The 20089-nt window shown below is 40.7% G+C and overlaps 1 protein-coding gene across 1 annotated transcript in view; it reads left to right on the top strand.

The window, feature by feature from the left end:
* The window catches only part of LOC146273495 (copine-9-like), a 180014-nt gene that overhangs the window by 131561 nt on the left and 28364 nt on the right, over positions 1-20089 (top strand). Inside the window, exons 11-16 of the mRNA XM_084705201.1 lie at positions 768-809; positions 4283-4358; positions 6619-6672; positions 14014-14075; positions 14273-14319; positions 14965-15146. Of these exons, the coding sequence (XP_084561327.1) occupies positions 768-809; positions 4283-4358; positions 6619-6672; positions 14014-14075; positions 14273-14319; positions 14965-15146 (463 nt within the window). The remainder of the gene's footprint in view (positions 1-767; positions 810-4282; positions 4359-6618; positions 6673-14013; positions 14076-14272; positions 14320-14964; positions 15147-20089) is intronic.

Raw genomic sequence — 20089 nt, 5'->3', positions numbered from 1 at the left:
ACATATTCAGTTATTGCGTATTAATATTCACGTCAAATGTACTATATATAAAAATACATAAAACATTTAGCAGGTTCCCCCAACCCCCAAGAGGTGCTAACAAGGCTACTGCGGTGACTGGAGGAGGAATATAGGATTGCTGTAATGCTCCGTAGTGGTCAGAATAATGCCAGCAGTCGGCCATGCCATTTTACAGGCCAGCACTGGTGTTATTGGGATTAACATGGAGTCTGTGCACTGTTTGCTGGAATACAGGCACACACACTCTTATACACACACATACAGTATATATACAAAAACAAATACACTCACACAACACACAAACTCACAAACACGTACACACACATTGATGTTGCTTAGGAGTTTCAATGCCAGTGGGCTAAGCTTTTTTGATCATTTAGTAAGTAAGTAAGACTTTATTTATATAGCACTTTTCATACAAGAATTGCAGCTCAAAGTGTAAGCAAATGAATCATTTTCTCCTGTTAATAATTCAGGGAATCACATTCACGTTATCATTTTGATAGGCAGAATACTTCCAAACAAACACCATTTACTCAAGTAATGTTTTTCTCCCTCTCCTTTGCATCTTTTTCCTCCCCTTTCTTTCTTTTCCAATCTCCTTTTCTTACAGTTTTCACTTCTCTTTCTCCCTCTTTCCTTCTTGCATGTGAAACATACATACGCACACACACTCTTCCTCACAATTCTCATCTTTCTCGTTTATTTTCTCCCCTTTCTCTCCCTCTATTTCTCCCTTTCTTCAGGACTGTGAAGGTGGACGTGTATGATTGGGACAGAGATGGAAGGTAGTTTGCTGTCTCCCCTCCGCCTCCCTTTTCCCACTATTCATATATCTTCCTGTCTCAAGACAGCCTACAGCACAGATACTCCAAATCTGTCTCAAATGTCACTCCTTCGATCCCTGATTTCTTATTACTTATTTGAAATTCTCCTTTGTATGGCACAGACAGATACATTACACTGCAATGTCTGGGGGTGGGGTCACACCACTAATATGAGGGTTTGAGGGTTGTTTTCTACACTTAATTTTCCTCTCTTTCCCTCTCTCTCACCCCCCTCATCTTTTTCATGTCCCCCTTTTGCTCTCCCTCCCCCCCTTTCATCATCCTATTTCTCCTCATTCCTCCCCATCTATAGACCTCAACCCCCCCCTATCCACACCCCTATACCTACACCATATTCCCATGAGGACCCCATCAAAAATCACATACCTTGGTGGCAATGTTGTCATGTAGGGCTTTAAGTGGTGATATTAGGATGGAGATTTTAGGTTGTGAGACTTGGCACTTCCTGGTTTTCTCCAGAAAGGGGCCAAATGTATTAATAACTGAAAGGTCCTACAAAGCCCCTATCCAGAGACCTATAGCTGGCACATTTTTCAAAAACTTCTAGTATGGTGCCCCTTTTGCCTTTCTTTTACACTTTATATTCTAATGGAATATATATCTATATTAGATAGAGTTGATATCATCAGGGTTCTTGCAGGTTTCAGTAAGTCAAATTTAAGGCCTTTTTAAGACCATAAAGATTGAAATTTAAGAACTACACAATGCACTATCAAAAATAAAATTAAGATCATAGAAATTCTGAAAAAAAAACATTTTATTTCAATGAACTTAGTCATTGAAAAATGATTATTTTTATTTACAGATAAAGCAATCACATTAGTAACCTAATTGAATATTTTTTTGGCAAACTTTGCAGTGAGCCTCGTACCAGAAGCTGGGTACCGCTTAGCCTGGCTTCCAGCCCAACTTAGCCCCGCCCACATCAATTTGGTTGGGAAGTTGGGTCTGGAGGGGCTCGTATTGGGGACAAACTATATTGAACCAGGAGCTGGGCGGACCAATAAAATTGCCAGGGCGGGCTTTATACGGTGATGGACCGATGATCAACAGTAACGTAATCAACAACGTCATGAAAGAGCGCTTGGGTTGAATTTGTTTTCAACAAACAACATATTACGTTGCTATGATTGGTTGTAGGTCTATCCAATTGAGCGAAGAGGCATTTGTTTTACAAGTTTGGTTGAAACATGCCCCATAGTCACAGCCCAACAGAGAGTTATCAGACTCATATTCTGACTAGAATTATGAGTATGACATCGTCAGGCTAGGTACCGCTTGTAACCAACAGCGGAAATCGCTGCAATCTGGCCATGTCTTGTTGTAAGGACACTTTCCCAGTTCCCACACGTAGCCAAACTTTAACAAACTCTGAGGAGACGCGCACGTATTTCGCTGGCAGGTATTGCATATATCACAGGATTTTATTTTTATCACCGCGTAGCCTACATAACAACACCAATATCCCCCAGAAAGAACTACAACAAACTGAACCAATGTTCTGAGGGCAGCGTTCTGATGGTTTTGTTGGTAGCAAAGAGCTCCGTTTTGTAGGCCATGACCAAATATTTTTTTGCGACTTTGTAATAACTTTCTGCGGCTAGCGTCTCTGGAAATGAACGAGAGTTCAAAACCTAAAAACTTTTTTGGACCTGACTAAATGAAATTTAAGACTTCTGAAGAAAATCTGTCCGTTTTTAAGACGTTTAAGGCCGCGTTCACACTTGACTTCTTTTTTTAGAAAAAAGCTCTGCCTTCAGCGCCTTTTTACATGCAACCCTATGGGAAAACAAAAAAGGCAACGCCTTTTCAAAAAAGCGTCCGCCTTTTCAAAAAAGCGGCCGCCTTTTCAAAAAAGCGTCCGCCTTTTCAAAAAAGCGGCCGCCTTTTAAAAACTTCTAAAAAAGCGCTGAGCCCGACGCCTTTTTTAGTTCATTTTTCTCAACTTTTCAGAAAAAAGCTGGGTGACGTCAAGCGCCTTTTTGACAGCTGACAAATCAGGACGTGGAGAGTACGTACGAGTGTACCTTCCCTAGTAACCTACCTTAGTTACCAGGCTATGGCTAGGGCTATGGCTATGGCTCTTCAAACGCCAAAGCTAAAGCAAGTAATGGCATTTTACTGGCCATAGTAGCTAGCTGTCGATAAGTAACCAACGGAAAATAACGGATAATAATGTATCGCTAGACTATATGATTCCCGTTCAGGTTACAAAATTCTCGTTAGAAAAAGGCCCTTGACGTCACCCAGCGCTTTTCTGAAAGGGCGTTCAAAAGGCGCTGAAGGCAGCGCTTTTTTCAGAAAAAATAAGTCAATTGTGAACGCAGCCTAAGGCCTTAAATTTTAAGTTCTGACTTTTAGACTATTTAGTACCCTGCAGGAACCCTGTATCAAGGGTTGCCAATTTTCTCAACCCCAAATGAGGGATACTTTCTTCCAGGTGCCACAACAGCTGACCAACAATAACGGAAATCGCAAAGCTTTCATTAGCCATAAACCTACTATTTCTGTGTAATTTTGGCAAACCACTAATAGCAACTTGCTTGGATGTATTGTTCATAGTAGTAGTCATGACAATTATTACAAGTTTCTCCTTTTGACACACACAACGCTCACCTCACCAGTTGCCAGTTCACACACAGTCACCAAGCAACAACCGTGTCTCATTGCGTGAGTTTTCGCCCGTTTACATTAGCCTATTAGCCTATTGTCCGGTGAGGCTGTGATTGGAATACGGGACTGGAGCTGTCCTGGACGGGACAAATCCATGGCCACGGGAACTTGGGGTTCTGAGGGTGCTGAAGCACCCCCTTACAGCCCCCTGACAAAAAAAAAATGATATGACTTCAAAATCCACCTCCGCGGCACAGCCCCGCAGTAGTTGACTGGCCATCGAGAGCACTGGGAGAAGACTAACGATGGAAAACCAGGCTAAAAAACGTAAGGGTGGGGTTGAACAATAAAGAGACAAAAATACATCACCTTCACAAGACAAGGTTTTACAAATTGAAAAACGGCTGTTTATTTTACATAAAGCTCAACTATTTTGCACTCAAATAAAGGCCCCAAAATTTGGCTCGCCCGCTACACGCGCTCGCAGTATCGAACTCCCGAACTAGCATCACATCAAACACAGAAGGTACATGCATTAGCAGGGCAGCTGTGGTGTCGTATACGGAGGCCGGTTCTGGTGGGCCTGTACTGGACTGGCCTGGACCAAAATATGAACCTGGTGATTGAGGAAACATTCTGTACGTATTTGAGCAGTGACAGAACTATAGCAGAACATGAAACTTAAACATTCATGTTTGATGACTTGACTCAACTGTAAACACGCAGCACAGCTCTATATGTTCCACATCAAAGGATGAGCAAAACTGGCATGTAAATCCTCACTCCTCTCTCGTCCATAGTCACGACTTCATCGGAGAGTTTACCACAAGCTACAGAGAGCTGTCCAAAGGCCAGAGCCAGTTCAACGTCTATGAGGTAAATGGAGATAGAAGGAAGCAGGTTAAACATCTTAATACACTAGGCTTTATTTGGTAAGTCTCATAGTATTATGTGTTTGTGTTCATTGCAGTTGAATAGCTGGGACTATTCAAGCAATGGCTTCAGAAATTTGCAACTGCCTCAGTTTTTTCTATTTTATTACACACCATATTCAGATTGGTGCCTTTTTTGTTGATTAATCTTTATCGTCAATGTGTTTCTTTAAGAAGACAGATCAAGATTTAGATCATGTGCATGCATGTATTCCTATGTACACATTCTGTTAAATATAAAACACATGCATTGTATAATTTAACACTCCATCCTTCCAATGGGTTGTCTTGTTTGTGCAAAAGCCATGTCTTTGTATTGTCATACAGTTTTTTGTTTGTCAGTCATGGAAAATCTATAATGAAAGTGTAAAAAAAGAAGACAGATTAGAGAACACCCTAATAATAGAAGGAACATTGTACAATCACAAGTGGGATGAATATTCCTTCCACATAGATTCTTTTGAAGGGTTCAAACCCAATTCTGTTTTCTACATGCAGTTCAGTAAAGACAATCACATATTAGATTTGAGCATTTATTGTAACACAACATGGACATGTAGATTGACTTTGGCGGAGTGGATGATCTAAGGGAAGCTCTGGAGTTATAGAGATATAATCCCCCTGAAGGATAGAACATACAGACAGCATGGGGGAGAAGGGGAGGGTGGCAGCAGCACTGATCATACAACAACCGGGGTGAGTGTGAGCATATCCGCGCGTCTTTTAAAGACGCCTAATCGGACGTGGCCCAATGGGTATGTGCTGCTACATGGGTGTAGTAGTGGGCGGAGGAAGGAAGGTGGAGTAAGACGCCTTACATCCCCGACAAAAGGATGACGCGGACTGCCCGATTGCCCTGCCTGAACTAGCTGTGCTTACAGTATTTACATTACATTTATTCATTTATTTTCAAAAACATTGCAAGTAGCCAAAACATGAAGCACATATTATGAAGAACCAAAATAAGTGCCAAAGGGAAGAACCATAAGAGCATGTAGTTAAACAAGTTACAATTATTTGTAACTTTAAATCTATAACCCAATATAAATTGGGTTATAGATTTAAATTGGCTTAGGGCAGGTTTTCTTAAATAATATCTACATATGTAGATATGGTCATCATTCCCTCAATGCTGGCCAGTCTCTCTGTACCTACTGCTGAGAAGCATCCCTATAGCCTTATGTCCACACCGCATGTTATTAGCCAGAAGATTAGTGGTACCTGTTTTTTTGCCAGACACAGGGCTTGACATTCAGGCCATTGCTAACAATTTTTATCTTATCAGACACGATTATCGTGTTTGTGCTCTGATTTACATTTTTGTACTTGCTGTGATATATTGTTTTTATTGTTGCTTGTTTTTCTACAGGTACACTTGCACTTATAGCGGTTCATGTTGTTTAATTGTTTAACTACGTGCTCTTGTAGTTCTTCCTTTTGGCACTTATTTGGGTTGTTCACAATATGTGCTTCATGTTTTGGCTACTCACAATGTTTTGGGGCTATCTTGTTGTTATAATCATTGACCTATGCTCTTTGTCTCTTGGAAGTCGCTTTGGATGAAAGCGTCTGCAAATGAATAAATGTAAATGTAATAATGGCTGTGTTACATTTCTTTCATGTCAATGATTAAAAAGATTTTGCCTGCTCTTAAAGGGAATGTGAGATTACGTTCTGATTGGTTTATTGCATGTTACGCCCAAACCACACCTATGAGTAATGTAGCTACTTCAGACCAACCCATTTTAGATTTGCGTTGGATGCAAGAGTCATTTATCCCGCCGGTATAATAGCAACAGCGCGTTTGATACTTGCGTTTCAGATCGTTAAAATAGCGCTCTTAGTGTGTCTGGTCAGCAAGCTGGAAGAAGAATTTTGCCTCTACAAATGTATGTAAATAGAATGTCTGTGTTTTTGTCTTATATCTTTATGCCTGTTTTCAGTTTGTCACAAGGGGTATTTTGTATGGACTGAAGAAAAAAACTTAAAAAAATGTGTACAAAATGAAGAGGTCAAATTCATATTCAAAGGCACTGTGCAAGTAATGTCACTATCTTTCAGTACTAATCCGTCATGCTGCAAAGCAATAGATTTGTTAATGACATTCCGCATCAGCATCTACCAACAGGAAATTATGCTGCAAAGCTGATTTTTCCACAAATGCACCACTGCTAAGATATTTTCAATTCCTTCTTGTTGTCAAGGTTCTGAATCCAAAAAAGAAAGGCAAGAAGAAGAAATACATCAATTCGGGGACAGTGAGTACCATTTTTCCATCAATTTTATTGATGTGATTTATGGCGGTTTGTCATGTCATATGCAGTAAAATATGGCATTGGTCTTGCCTCTTTCACTCTTGTCTTTATGAGGTGTGCTCAAGCCTTTGGCGAGCACAACCATTGTTCTCTCAAATATATGTTATTATATATTATTTCTCATGGGGAGCAAAAAAGCCTCAAGAACCCATAAGGTACAGTTTGATTTTGCTGTACTGTCCAAATTTGGTACAACCTTCAAAACCATTGTCTTCGTGAACCATAGATCCAATCAACTTGAAATTTGTTACAGATTTGTAGAATACATGTTTTTCTAAAGGGTCAAATTGAATAAGGAATGCAATGCAAAATGGCTGAAAGAAGTGTATTTATGTAAATGTCCACATTGCCACAATATCTTTGCGTTAATAAATCAAATATAATTTTGACTGATGGTTTTTCAAACCTTATTGGTTTCAATGACATCATTATGAAATACCATACGCCAGTGGTTCTCAACCCTGTCCTCAGGGACGCACTGTCCTACCTGTTTTAGATGTTTCCCTGCTCCAACACACTTGATTCAAATAAAAGGGTTGTTATCTAGCTCTGTAGAAGCCTGGTAACGAACATGCATTTGAATCAGGTGTGTTGGAGCAGGGAAACATCTAAAACAAGCAGGACAGGGGGTCCCTGAGGACAGGGTTGAGAACCACGGTTATACGCAATTTCACCTTGATATGTCAAAATATGATTGAATTAAATTGAATTGCTCCACAGTGCGCACGCTCCAAATTCTCAGACTCTTGCCCCTTGACATTAGGATGACCACCTATCCCACTTTGTGTTGTGCCGCACAGCATTTTCACCCCTTGTCACGCACGTCGCATATTGAAAATGATGTGCAAAACAACAAGCGGGACAGGTGGTCACCCTTCTTGGCACACGCGCAAGCTTGGTGAGACGCACACACATCCTTTCTGGAAATTGTGGGCTGACCAATTTCCCACCCTCCTTGGTTTTTAACTCCTGTTTCATTTCGCTTCCAATCGCAGCTCGCCTTTACGAATATACATTATTTTTCGGCGGCCATTGTTGTTTTCAACTGGAATCGCTTGATAGCCATGTTGGAGGTAGCCACGTTCTGTAAGTATTTTCAAATTTTTACACATTTTAAGCTACAATCAATGATTGGGTTCATGAAAGTACACTACTCTGAATTATGGTGAATGTTTGAGCACTTTTAGACCTTTAGATTGTGAGTTTGAAGTGAAGGGAAACCAAACTCAAAAAGTAGCTTTTTTCCTCTGTGTTTACAATTAGTGATTCATTTTCCATCTCTGCAAATTCTTCACCAAAAATGTTGAGGAGTGCAGCCTATAAGAGGAAAAGCGATTCTTCACAGATCTGTCTGCTCAGAATATTGATTTGGGTTGTGAAAGTCTTTGGAATTAGACTTGTGTTTGGACGCCAGGCAGATCGCATAGTCTTAGGCGGCAGCCATATCTTGGTCGCGTCATGTTCATCAAGTTCACCATTTTACAGTTCAGTCAATTCTACACCAAAAAAATGAGCAAGGCAGCCTTCAAGAGATGTGTGAATTGTGATTTGTGGAAAACTTGCAACAAGAGTGAGAGTGCATTGTTTTGACATTAGCCTCAGAGTCAGACTTGGGTCGCTCACTGGCAGTGTGTAAACAATTTTGTATTTCACTCAATTCTACTCAAAAACATCAGGGAGGACTGTTTTTTGTAGACACAAGCCTGCTGTCTGTTTCATTCGTCATAGCCAGGCTAGTTTGGCCTGTTTCACTAAGTCAGACTATTTAAAGGTCTCTGACAGTCAGAATCACTTTTTACAGGCAAAGGTCGAGCTGGTCTTTGGTTAGATGTGTATATTAACCAGTTTAGAGCCAGAGGCTGGAATCAAACCAGTGTTTTGAGTGACTTTGCATGGGTCTTCATCAGGTCAACACATTTGAAATCAAGTATTGCCACTGCATTTCACAGTCATTTCACAAAACTTAAGTCTGTGTCAAGTGTATACGGAAAAAGCTTCTTTGTCAAAACTGACCTTACACTTTTACAGGTCTGGAGGGTCATGCAGAGGCCTGCTCAATAGAGTACAACAGAGGATGCCGAGTGTAACAGAGAATGCAACAGAGGATGCTGAGAGCAACCCAGACCCCTTGCTGGACTACCCCTCTCTAGCTGGACAGCTTATCTTCAGCCCTGACCCCAGGACAGCTTCATCAAGCTGACCTCCCCTGCCTGCCCCTGCCAGCCCTCCAGAGTCAGACAGTCACCCCACAGACACAGTAGCTCTGCAGACTGCTTTTTTGAGGACATTGATGAAAAAGGACAAACCAAAAATGTTTACTTTGATGAAAGTCTAATCCTGTTTAATCCTTTCCATGTCCCAGCATGCCAAGCTGCTGACTTTTAGTGTCTTAAATGATGAAACCAGTTCAAGTGATGGACTTTTGAGCTGAATCCAATGATCATTCATCTGAATAAAAAACACTCAAGAGAAGTACTGCTTCTTGGATGATTTGTGCTCCACATCAGTACATCTCCACATTTGCCTTTGTTAAGTACAACGGCACTTAGGAATGGTTTGCTGGTCCCAATGTTAGTTTCCTCAAGGATCACAATGACTCTTGCTTAGAAACTTGTTGCTCTTGTTGGTTAGTGGTAACTGATTTAAATTGTTGTACTCGCTGTGATTTTTTTTTTTTTTTTTACTGTTGCTTCCTTTTCTACGGCACAGTCTAAGGTACACTTGCACTTTGCACTTGCGATTTATCTTGTTTAACCACATGCTCTTATGGTTCTTCCCTTTGGAACTTATTTTGGTAGTTCACAATATGTGCTTCATGTTTTGGGGGCTATCATGTTGTTATTATCCGTGACCTATGCACTTTGTAAAGCTCTCTCTTAGAAGGATGGATAAAAAGATAAAAGTGTCTGCTAAATGAATGAATGTAAAATGTAAATCTATATGTTTCCTTTTGATTCATGAGCTTTTGGTGTCCTACAAAGGAAGGTCTCAGGTTCAAATCCAGCCACGGTCTTTGGGCCTGTCATAATTTTGTATGTATGTGTAGGCCACATATGTAGTTATGCTAGTTTGAGACTGTGAGATTTGATTGGAACTCTCTCTTTTATACATTTATAGTTGGATTTGACATTTAACAGACATTTAATTCATTTAGCAAGTTGTTTAACTCAAACAACCATAACACAGTACATATGGTGTAAGAAGCTGCAGTCAGATTTAGCGAAATTGTTAGCTTGGATATTATCTTTATATATAGATGGGGTATTGTGTTTACAAACAATGGGCCTCATTCACCAAATGTTCTTACGAACAAAATTGTTCGTTGGTAAGAACAGAATTGATGCACACCCAAGAGCACTCTTACGCACAATTGAGAGCTGACATGTTTGCGCAAAATAATTAGTTTTACCTTTTTCGTCCGTTCTAATTTAAAATAGAATATTTCTCTCCTTTACAATTTTCCAACTAATCATTTTCATAATTTTACACATTTTTTTGTTTGTTTTAATAAATACACACTACACTTACACTTCTGCTCATTTGTAAAGCACTTTGAATTTCCATTGTGTATGTATTGTGCTAGGCCTATATAAATACAGTATTTAACAATTGCTATGACAATGTTATCAATACTTTTAACACGTTTCCTAAACTCTTGACACAGTTAGCACAACATCCGTCTGTGTTGGCTATTCAATTAACACATTTCTTGTTGATTTGACAAAACATGCATAGAAAAAACACAAATCTTAAATACTTGAACTTCTTTTTCACACAAGCTCAACCAAGGCCAAAACAATTGCCCAATCTACCAATGTTTTCACACTGTATGTCGGAAGAGATAACATCATGTTCAAAACCTAACTTATTGGCTACAGCCAAAGTGAACAGCTGTTCATATTGTAAATTGAAACACAAACATATCCCCTGTATTTTATTCCATTACTACTGAGAAACAGCTGGTTGAAGTTATGCAAATACTGTATATCAAAGCTGATTCCCAACTAGGAAACACTCAGGTGTTGAGGTTCTTTCAATTGCATGACCATCTGGTATATAAACAGTAAAGAGGACCTCTTTGGGCTGATCTTGTGTGGAAAAAGAACAATATAGAGCAACATGAAGAAAGTAAGAATACAGTTATGCCTGCACGAGGGAGAGGAAGACAAGTACCAGGACAAGGGAGAGGAGTGGGGAAAGGGAGAGGAGTTAGAATGTGTGGTGGCATTCAGAAAAGGGCCAGAGCTAGGCTAATACTGTAAATGGAAGCTATATTGCTTATTTCTTGCAGTAGTATCCTGTTGTAAATGAAGCCTTTACTGCACCAATTATGTTTCTATATTCTTTTTTTCAATACAGTAACCGTACATTCTATAAAGCTACTCTGAGATGGGTCATTCATTTTTTGTTCTGAATTTATGCAGCAAAAGAAACAAAATGCATGCATTTACAAAACAAATGTAGAGAGGCCTCAAAAGAAACTGCATTGCAAACATAATCTATAATCCATATACTGTGAGACCTGACGCATACCTGCATAAATGAATGCAGTTTCTGTAATTCCATCTGATGTTAGTGTTTTTATGACATTGTGCTATGATTGACTAAATGTTCCTGTGAAAAGAGAACGTGTTTGGTAGACATGCGGTCATGTTTAGTGTATTTTTGTTTATGACAATTAGTGTTTGAGTTTAGTTTATAATGTGTGATTTTGAGCAATTGTGTGTGATAGGTGTGTTGGTGCGTTAAGAGTTTAGAAAACTTTAAGGTATTGAAAAAAATTGTCATAGCGATTGTAAAAAAACTGGATAAGAAAGTTGAAAGCGCGTCCTCATGCTCCTGAATTTGCGTACATACACGCCCCAACATCCCCTTATAAGGGCACGCAACAGCAGTGAAGTGTGCAGTCAGAATAAACACAATTAGGAAAGCAACAGGACGCAAGTTATGTGCACAGGTGCATCGGTGCAACATCATACCAGTAAGATGAGCAGTGGAATTGTTCTCCACTGGATCTAACAGTGTGCACACAAAGCAAGGTTAATTATTATAATTATTTAAATCCAAGGATGTCTTTTATGATAAGCCATTTTATCATTTAACCAATTAATTCTTGATATCCAAAATGCAAGTCTTGATATCAAGAATTCATTGGTTAAATTATAAAACGGCTTGCCATAGTCTGTAGAGTTGATGTGAACGCAATCACCAACGATTTCTCATGACTTTATTAACACTTAGAACACGGAGAGTTGTTTTAAATGCAATTTCTTTGATCCCTGTGGTTTTTTAAGGAATCGCATTTGAGACAACTCTGGACGATTTACGACTGCTATTTTGAGTTCGGAAAGTCTTCTGAATTTCAGAACAAATCCCAGATGAGAAAACCTTCATGAATACCAAATGTTTTCCTAAATCCAATTCAAATGAAATTCCTTCTTTAATTCTTCTTAACGGCGTTCGAGAATGAGGCCCAATGTTCTTTAATGTCAGATGCAGGGCTTGACATTAACTTTTTGAGGCACTCACGTTCTATGCACAAAAGTCACTTGTCCGAAACCTTTAAATAGCCTAACCTAGTGAAACAGGCAAAACTAGCCAGGCTAATGGAGGTCGCATTCTCAGGAAAATGACGAATGAAACAGGCTCGGTTAAAGAAATCCAATATTCTGGCTATGTTCGGTAGGCTCATATCTACCAAAAGCAGTCCTCCCTGACGTTTGTGGTGTAGAATGAAGTGAAATACAAAATTGTGAACACTGCCAGTGAGCGCCCCAGTCTGACTCTGAGGCTAACGTCAAAACAGTGTAACCGGGGGACCATGGCACGGCTGCCGCCTACTACTATGCGGGCATATTCTCACTCAAATGTCAAGACTTTCGTGACCCAAATCAAAATTCTGATGCAACAGATCAATGGGGAATCGCATTCTCTCTAAAAGACCTTTTTGGAGCAGAATTTACCGAGATGAACTTCACAGAAACACTAGCAACTTTAAAATCGGTTAAATAGACGTAATGAGTGGCACTGCACCTAACGTTAAGTAACATGGCATTTTATCATGTTTGAGGTATAACTTGTCCAGTAGGGCAAATACATTTCGCTTCCACTTGCCCAACAAAAGAAATCCACTTGCCCCGGAAAAGCGGATGAGATGTGTCGAGCCCTGAGATGTGTTTGGAAGAACCTGAAGGGAACAAGCCCTACAGAAGGTTTACAGAAGATCTATGACTCCAACTGTTATTATGCTATCCATTATAACAATAGCAGGATAGTAGTAGTCGGCCTTTAGTCTTTTGGTATAGAATGAAATACTAGTCTGGGGTACCTCTTTCAGCTGTTGTTGCAGCCAACTGCACAACATATTGCTGGCATTTCTAAGGCAGAGTAGGTAGGTAAGATGGCGGCGTAAAGCTACAGTGACGTCATGTGAATCAAATGAATTCAGATGATACAAACTTCCTGTTGAAAATGGGTCTTATGGAATGTTCCAAGTTTTCAGCAGGGTGAATGTGTTAGGGTAACAGGACTGAGTGAAAACCCAGGGACACAACTAAAATGTGTATTTTATCTAAAATATAATTGATTTCTCACGGAAAAAAACTATTTTAAAGCATAGATTGGATATACAATTACACATCAATGCAAAACAAATCATATTTCTTAAGGTTTTTAATAATTATATTTCATGGTCAAGTATTGAGAGAGGGGGGGACATGCAACAAATGCATTTTTTGTGTTCTGTGTATTTTTTATTAATGTTTTTCATTATACATTTAAAATTTTGCATTTTGCTTAATGTGCAGGACACTTTGCTTAATAATAAAATGGATTTTAGAGTGAATTTTCGTGCCTTTTTATACATATAATGTCCTGGGGACAGAAATGTCACCCATTTGGTGGAATGGCCCCAGATATCTTTGTTTGATCCAACTTTTCAATTGAGGATGCTATAGCTTATCACTGTCCCTTCTTGAAGGGGAAATGAGAAGAAATCCGTTTCATTCTACCCTTACATTTTTGTATTTTGAATTGTATTGTAAATGAGCAGCAACAAATGTATGGTTTTAAATCTATGCAATCATCATAAATAATAAGTATGTATTTTATATAAAATATACAGATATAGCAATTGTAATTACAGTTAATCAACAGACCCACCTGCAACAGACGCAAGCAAACACACCCTACAATTACCCCAGAAATTGTACCCTCTCTAGTTTTATCCGTTACACATGGTCTCATTTTCCCTCTCTCTTTTCTCTCTCTATCTTTTCTTTAAAGGTGACTCTCCTGTCATTCAAAGTGGACACGGAATGCACGTTTGTGGACTTCATCCGGGGAGGGTGAGCCCGACAACCCCCATCCACTTACAATATATTAACGTCAAGGCCTCTTCGATGTTGACCCCTTTTTTACAGCGTTGATAAGCCAGTGGGAAATATTGCTCAGCTAATCATGACTGGCTTCAGTTGCTTTGTCCTCATAATATATCTTATTAAGTTGTAAAAAAAACATATATATTTGTTGTTGTTTCTACTAGGACACAGCTGAACTTCACAGTGGCGATAGACTTCACTGCCTCTAATGGTAAGCATGTTCAAAATGACCGATGACTTGGAGGGTCCCCTAAAATGTAATTTAGAAAAATGTATTTTATATTATTTTGCTATTTAACTTTTTATTGTTATTAACATTTTGGATTTGTTTTTAATTCAAAAATTGTATTGCCTAATTGATATTCCCCAGCACCCCCTCATCATTATGTGATTGTGAGAATAACATGTTTAACATGACAATAGTGTGTAAAATGTGGTTGGGTTTATATTCCTAAGTTTATTATTGGGTTTGATATTCCTAAGCGGAGTGTGAATTATACAATGACAATCGGGGGGTCAACTTCTTCTCCAGGGCGTGTATCGACTCCCCCAAGCTGTTGTTTTTACCTATTGGGGGGGTCCAAGTCGTAATTTGTGGGGTCAAGCCCCCCCATAATTTGCACCCTGTTCTTAAGCATTTTATTGAGTACATTATCTAAGTCGCCTGTTTTCCACTGACCAAATTGTAATTGAACTCACTCATTAGTACTCCCTGGTGTCTGCTGGACTGACAGATCCACTACGTCATCCACCCCTCTAGAGAACGGGAAACCTACACAGTCCATGGAGTAAAATTAACTTCCTATATATCCCCTGTTCCCTTCCATTGCTCTGGGGGAAAATGACTATTTCGCAGGTAACCCTTCCCAGCCCACTTCCCTCCACTATATGAGCCCGTACCAGATGAACGCCTACGCCATGGCCCTGAAGGCTGTCGGGGAAATTATCCAAGACTACGACAGTGACAAGATGTTCCCTGCCTACGGATTTGGAGCCAAGCTGCCCCCGGACGGCAAGATCTCTCACGCATTTCCACTGGTAAAGGAGGAAGGAAGGGAGGGATGTGGATAGGGATATTGGTTGTAATGGAGTGAAATGGGGAAAGGAGACAGGTAGATCAAAATGGAAGGGGGAGAGAGAAGAGATGGTGAGGATAAGTCACTGATCATAACAACGAGGTAGTCCCAAACATTGCAAGCAGCCAAAACATAAAGCATACATTGTGAAAAAGTGCCAAAGGGAAGACCCATAAGAGCAGGCAGTTATACAAGTTACAAACTAAAACAACATGAACCCCAAAAAGTGCAAGACGGTACCTGTAGAAGAACAATCAACAGTAAAATATTTCACAGCGAGTACAAGAGTTAACTTTGTTATAACTAAACTACAAGAGCAACAAGTCTCTCAATAACAGTCATGGTGATCCTGGAGGAAACTAACATCAGGTCCAATCAAGCATTCCTAAGTGCCGTTGTACTCCCGGAACAAGTGGGTCTTAAGCCTTTTCTTGAAGTTGGGGAGTCAGACAGTGTCCCTGATGAAGGTGGGGAGCTGGTTCCACCATTGGGGGCCAGGCAAGAGAAGAGCTTGCGTTGGGACCGGGCAGTCTTGAGCGTTGGGACCACAAGGCGGTTGTCTGAAGAAGACCGCAGGTGACAGGTGGGGGTGTAAGGCTGCAGGAGAGACTTGATGTAGTCGGGTGCAGTCCTGTTCACTGCTCGGAAGGTCAGTACCAGGGACTTGAATCTTATACGGGCGTTGATGGGTAGGCAGTGGAGAGAGATGAGGAGCGGGGTAACATGGGAGCGTCTGGGTAGATTGTAGACCAGGGCGGGCCGCTGCGTTCTTAATCCTCTGAAGAGCGCGGGTTGCACATGCTGGGAGACCAGCGAGCAGCAGTAGTCCAACTTGGAGAGGACAAGTGCTTGGACTAGCAGCTGGGTGGAATGCTCAAACAGGTATCTCCTGATCTTCCGGATGTTGTAGAGGGTGAATCTACAAGACCGGGAGACTGCAGCAATGTGGGCCGTGAGGGAGAGCTCGTCATCCATGGTAACCCCAAGGTTCCTGGCAGCGGATGAAGGGGTCACTGTCGCAGATCCCAGGGTGATTGACAGATCATGGGAGATAGAGGGTTTAGCCGGGATGATGAGAAGTTCTGTTTTGGCGAGGTTCAGCTGGAGGTGGTGCTCGGTCATCCAGGCGGAGATGTCTGTGAGGCAGGCCTCAATCCTAGCTGAGATCCCCGGATCAGTTGGGGGGAACGACAGGTACAGCTGCGTGTCGTCAGCGTAGCAGTGGTAGGAACAGCCATGGGAGGTGATGATTGGTCCAAGTGAGGTGGTGTACAGAGAGAAGAGAAGGGGTCCAAGGACGGAGCCCTGTGGGACACCAGTTCAGAGCTGGCGAGGGTCTGGCAGATGGCCTCCCCAGGAGACCTGGTAGGATCTGCCCGACAGGTAGGATGAGATCCCCCGGAGTGCAGTGCCAGGGATGCCCATCTCAGAAAGTCTGGAGAGCAGGATCTGGTGGTTAACCGTATCGAGCGCTGCAGAAAGGTCCAGCCGAATGATAACGGATGACCTGGAAGCCGCTCTGGCAGACTGGAGGGCAGTGGTGACTGAATGGAGGGCAGTCTCTGTGGAGTGGCCAGTCTTGAAGCCCGGTTGGTTGGGGTCAAGCAGGTTGTTCTGAGAGAGAAAGTTTGACAGTTGCTTAGATACAACACGTTCAATTGAAGGGTAACAATGATACCAGTCTGTAGTTCTGGAGGACGGCAGGGTTATGGGAGGGTTTTTTGAGTACAGGGGTAACTCTGGCTTGTTTGAAGGGGGAAAGGTGCTGGAGGTAAGAGAGTTTAGGACATGGAGATGAAAAGTTATGATGGAGGGGGAGATGGTTTGAAAGAGAGGGGAGGGGATAGGATCAAGGGGACAGGAGGTGGGACGATGAGAGACAATGAGGTCAGAGATCTTTACCTCGGATAGGGGAGAGAAAGAGTTTAGACATTTAGTTGGGTCAGTCATGGAGGCCCTTACAGAAGGAAAATATATTGCAGTATATTGGAAAATATAATATGATATATTAGGCAATATATGTCCATATATGGGATTTAATATTTATATTGTACAATACATTGCAACATATTCAACATGAATATATAATATATGTGTTTATATATCCCAAAATATATGCAATTTTATATCTATAAATACCACCATAATGTATTCCGATTTATATGTGAAAATGTATTGGTAATATATGTAAAGATATACTGTCACATGTATGTTTAATATATGGTAGAATATATTTTTTATAATATGTACAAAATATAGCTGCAAGCACTAATGGTGGATTCCTCCTTCAAAACGGCAAAATATTAATAATAGTTACACCGGGATTACCCAGAAAACTAGAAACTGTTTTGTAAAAAAAAAAATGCCTATGTTTGGAGTTAAACCTGGAACCCTTCGTTAACCAGCACAACCTCTCATCCAATTGAGCCATTCCAAGATCTAGACTTTGCAGTGTTCAGTTACTGAATAATAAAATAAGACGTTTTTTCTATGGCACTCATAGTCACATTTGGTCCAAGCTCAAACAGCTCTAATTCAGTCATATTTTCACATATTAAGGTGAAACTTTGCAGGGTACTTCAGGGGGAATTCACCTTAAAGCCTATTCCTAGCGGGGGGAATCCTAATTATATGGAAAGATATACATGAAATATATGTACAGATATGTGTTCAATATATTATAAAATTATATGGAAAAATATTTGAAATATATACTGACAATGATCGCTTCCAGCAAATTCATTTTGAATTAGCCATTTCCCCCTAAATAAATGTCAATCTTACAGTATTTACGTTTTTGGGGGCACATTTTCAGTTAGCAGGTGATACTGTTTGAATCGGGATTCCATTTGAAATACTGCCTTTGACAACCTTATTAGAATACCTTCTAGATGGCTGAGCTGTTAGGGAATCAGGCTGTTAATCAGAAGGTTGCCGGTTCGATTCCCAGCAGCGCGAAAATGAAGCTGTGTCCTTGGGCAAGGCAATTCACCCATTTGCCTCGGGTATGGCCCTGTACTTTCTGTAAGTCACTCTGGATAAAATCGCCATTAATAATTTTACATATATTTAACATATTTTACCATATATGAATCATACATGTGATACAATATCTTTACATATATTACCCATACATTTTCCCATATAAAGCGGCATACATTATGGTGGTTATTTATGAATACATAATTGCATATATTTGGGGATATATTAACTACTTACTAACCGAGAGTGAGGTCATGCCGGGAAATATCAAACTGAGGCTGGAACTGGAGGTTTGATATTTCCCAGCATGACCGAACGGTCGAGGTTAGTAAGTAGTTTATTATATGGCATTTTTAGCTTCTTTTCATTCTGTAAACGAAAATAAATGGTACCTCTAGGCTAATTGTAGCTAGCTTTCAAGTCTTCTCACGTTGTGTTTCATGTGTTGCCTAGCAACTCATTACTTTTGATAGAATGCGGACAACATGGTTCTGCTAAAATGGCTTTAATTTCAACACAAAATAACGACACAAGTGATTAAAAGAGAGTCTAGTCTTCATCCCCACTTTCGATGACAAATCTTTTCAGCATCATCTGGATAGTAAAACTCAGCAGCTGACTTGTCGCTCATTTTGAAGATGACATCAGAGGGCAATACACGTCTGGCATGACTACCCATTAGCCAATCAGAAAGCTCGTACCGTCGTTGCCATATAATAAATCCGTTTCTGGACCAATGACCTCCCGAATGTTCGCAGAGGTCAATAAACGTTTTTGCGGACGTAGCAACAAGCGGTTGCCTTGGAGATGTAGCAATTGACCTTAACGAGTGGCATATGCTCGGCAACAAAGTAGCCTAAATTGACTTAAAAACCCCTAAAACAACCAAATATGGTTTTTGCACAGGTCCACAAATGCCCCGCAATCGCTTCCCGTTTTAAAGAATAAAACTAAAGTTCATTTCTGTGATATCTCAGCCATAGTTGTCCTGTTCACGAAATAAAGTATTTGTTATTGAAACTCCACAGTTGTTGATATGTTGCCTTGGAGATGTAGTGACGTCACCAGTGCAAGTGCAGCTGATTGCTCTGACAACATGACAAAATGTTTACTCCTCGACAGTTCTGCAAACGCCTTTGTAAACCGAGATTTGTTAAAACGTTTGTTAACCGAGACCGTAGGTCAGGGGTCTCAAACTCAACTTACCTGGGGGCCGCTGGAGGTAAAGTCTGGGTGAGGCTGGGCCGCATTCAGTATTTCACAAAAAAGGGTTTCAAGTATTCCCAAAAAAAGTACAACTGATCCAATTTTTTTGTTCAATTACAGTTCAGAACATGAACGATTCTTTAGAACATCAACAGGTTCTTCCGAACATGAACGGTTCTTCAGAACATGGCTTCTCTTGCCTACTCCTTGCTGCCAGAGACCTGGCAGCGCTTCCTCTCACACAGTTGTGCCACATTTGGCTTGAGGGAGGAAGCCGTAGAGACCCTCAGTATGGCTTGAAGATGCTCATCAGTAAGTTTGGACCTGTACTTTGACTTATTAAAGTTCATGGTGGAGAAGAGCTTTTCACACAGATATGTGCTCCCAAAAAGGCACATGGTCCGCTTGAACATCCTGGAAAGCTCAGGGAAGGTGGGGTGCAATTCTCTCAAAAATTGTCCAAGCTTGTCTGCTTTTCCACTCACCTCCCTGAACTTGGCTTTGAGTTCAGAATTGCACTGCAGGTCAATGAGCTCCATATGAGGCACAGGAGAAGCATCTTGCACATCGAAGGAGAAGGGGTCCGCAAACATTTGAAAAGTGGCTCTGTGTGTCTTGAAGTTTGCAAACCTGTGATCAAATTCCTCCTGTAGCTTTACAATGGTATCAGCATACTTCTCACCACTGAATGGTGTGCCCACATCCATGAGTGCCTTG

This window comes from Hypomesus nipponensis, chromosome 9 (genome assembly GCF_054491055.1).
Source record: "Hypomesus nipponensis isolate SF chromosome 9, ASM5449105v1, whole genome shotgun sequence".
Classification (NCBI taxonomy): domain Eukaryota; kingdom Metazoa; phylum Chordata; class Actinopteri; order Osmeriformes; family Osmeridae; genus Hypomesus; species Hypomesus nipponensis.
This window is presented reverse-complemented; position numbering and strand designations above follow the sequence as displayed.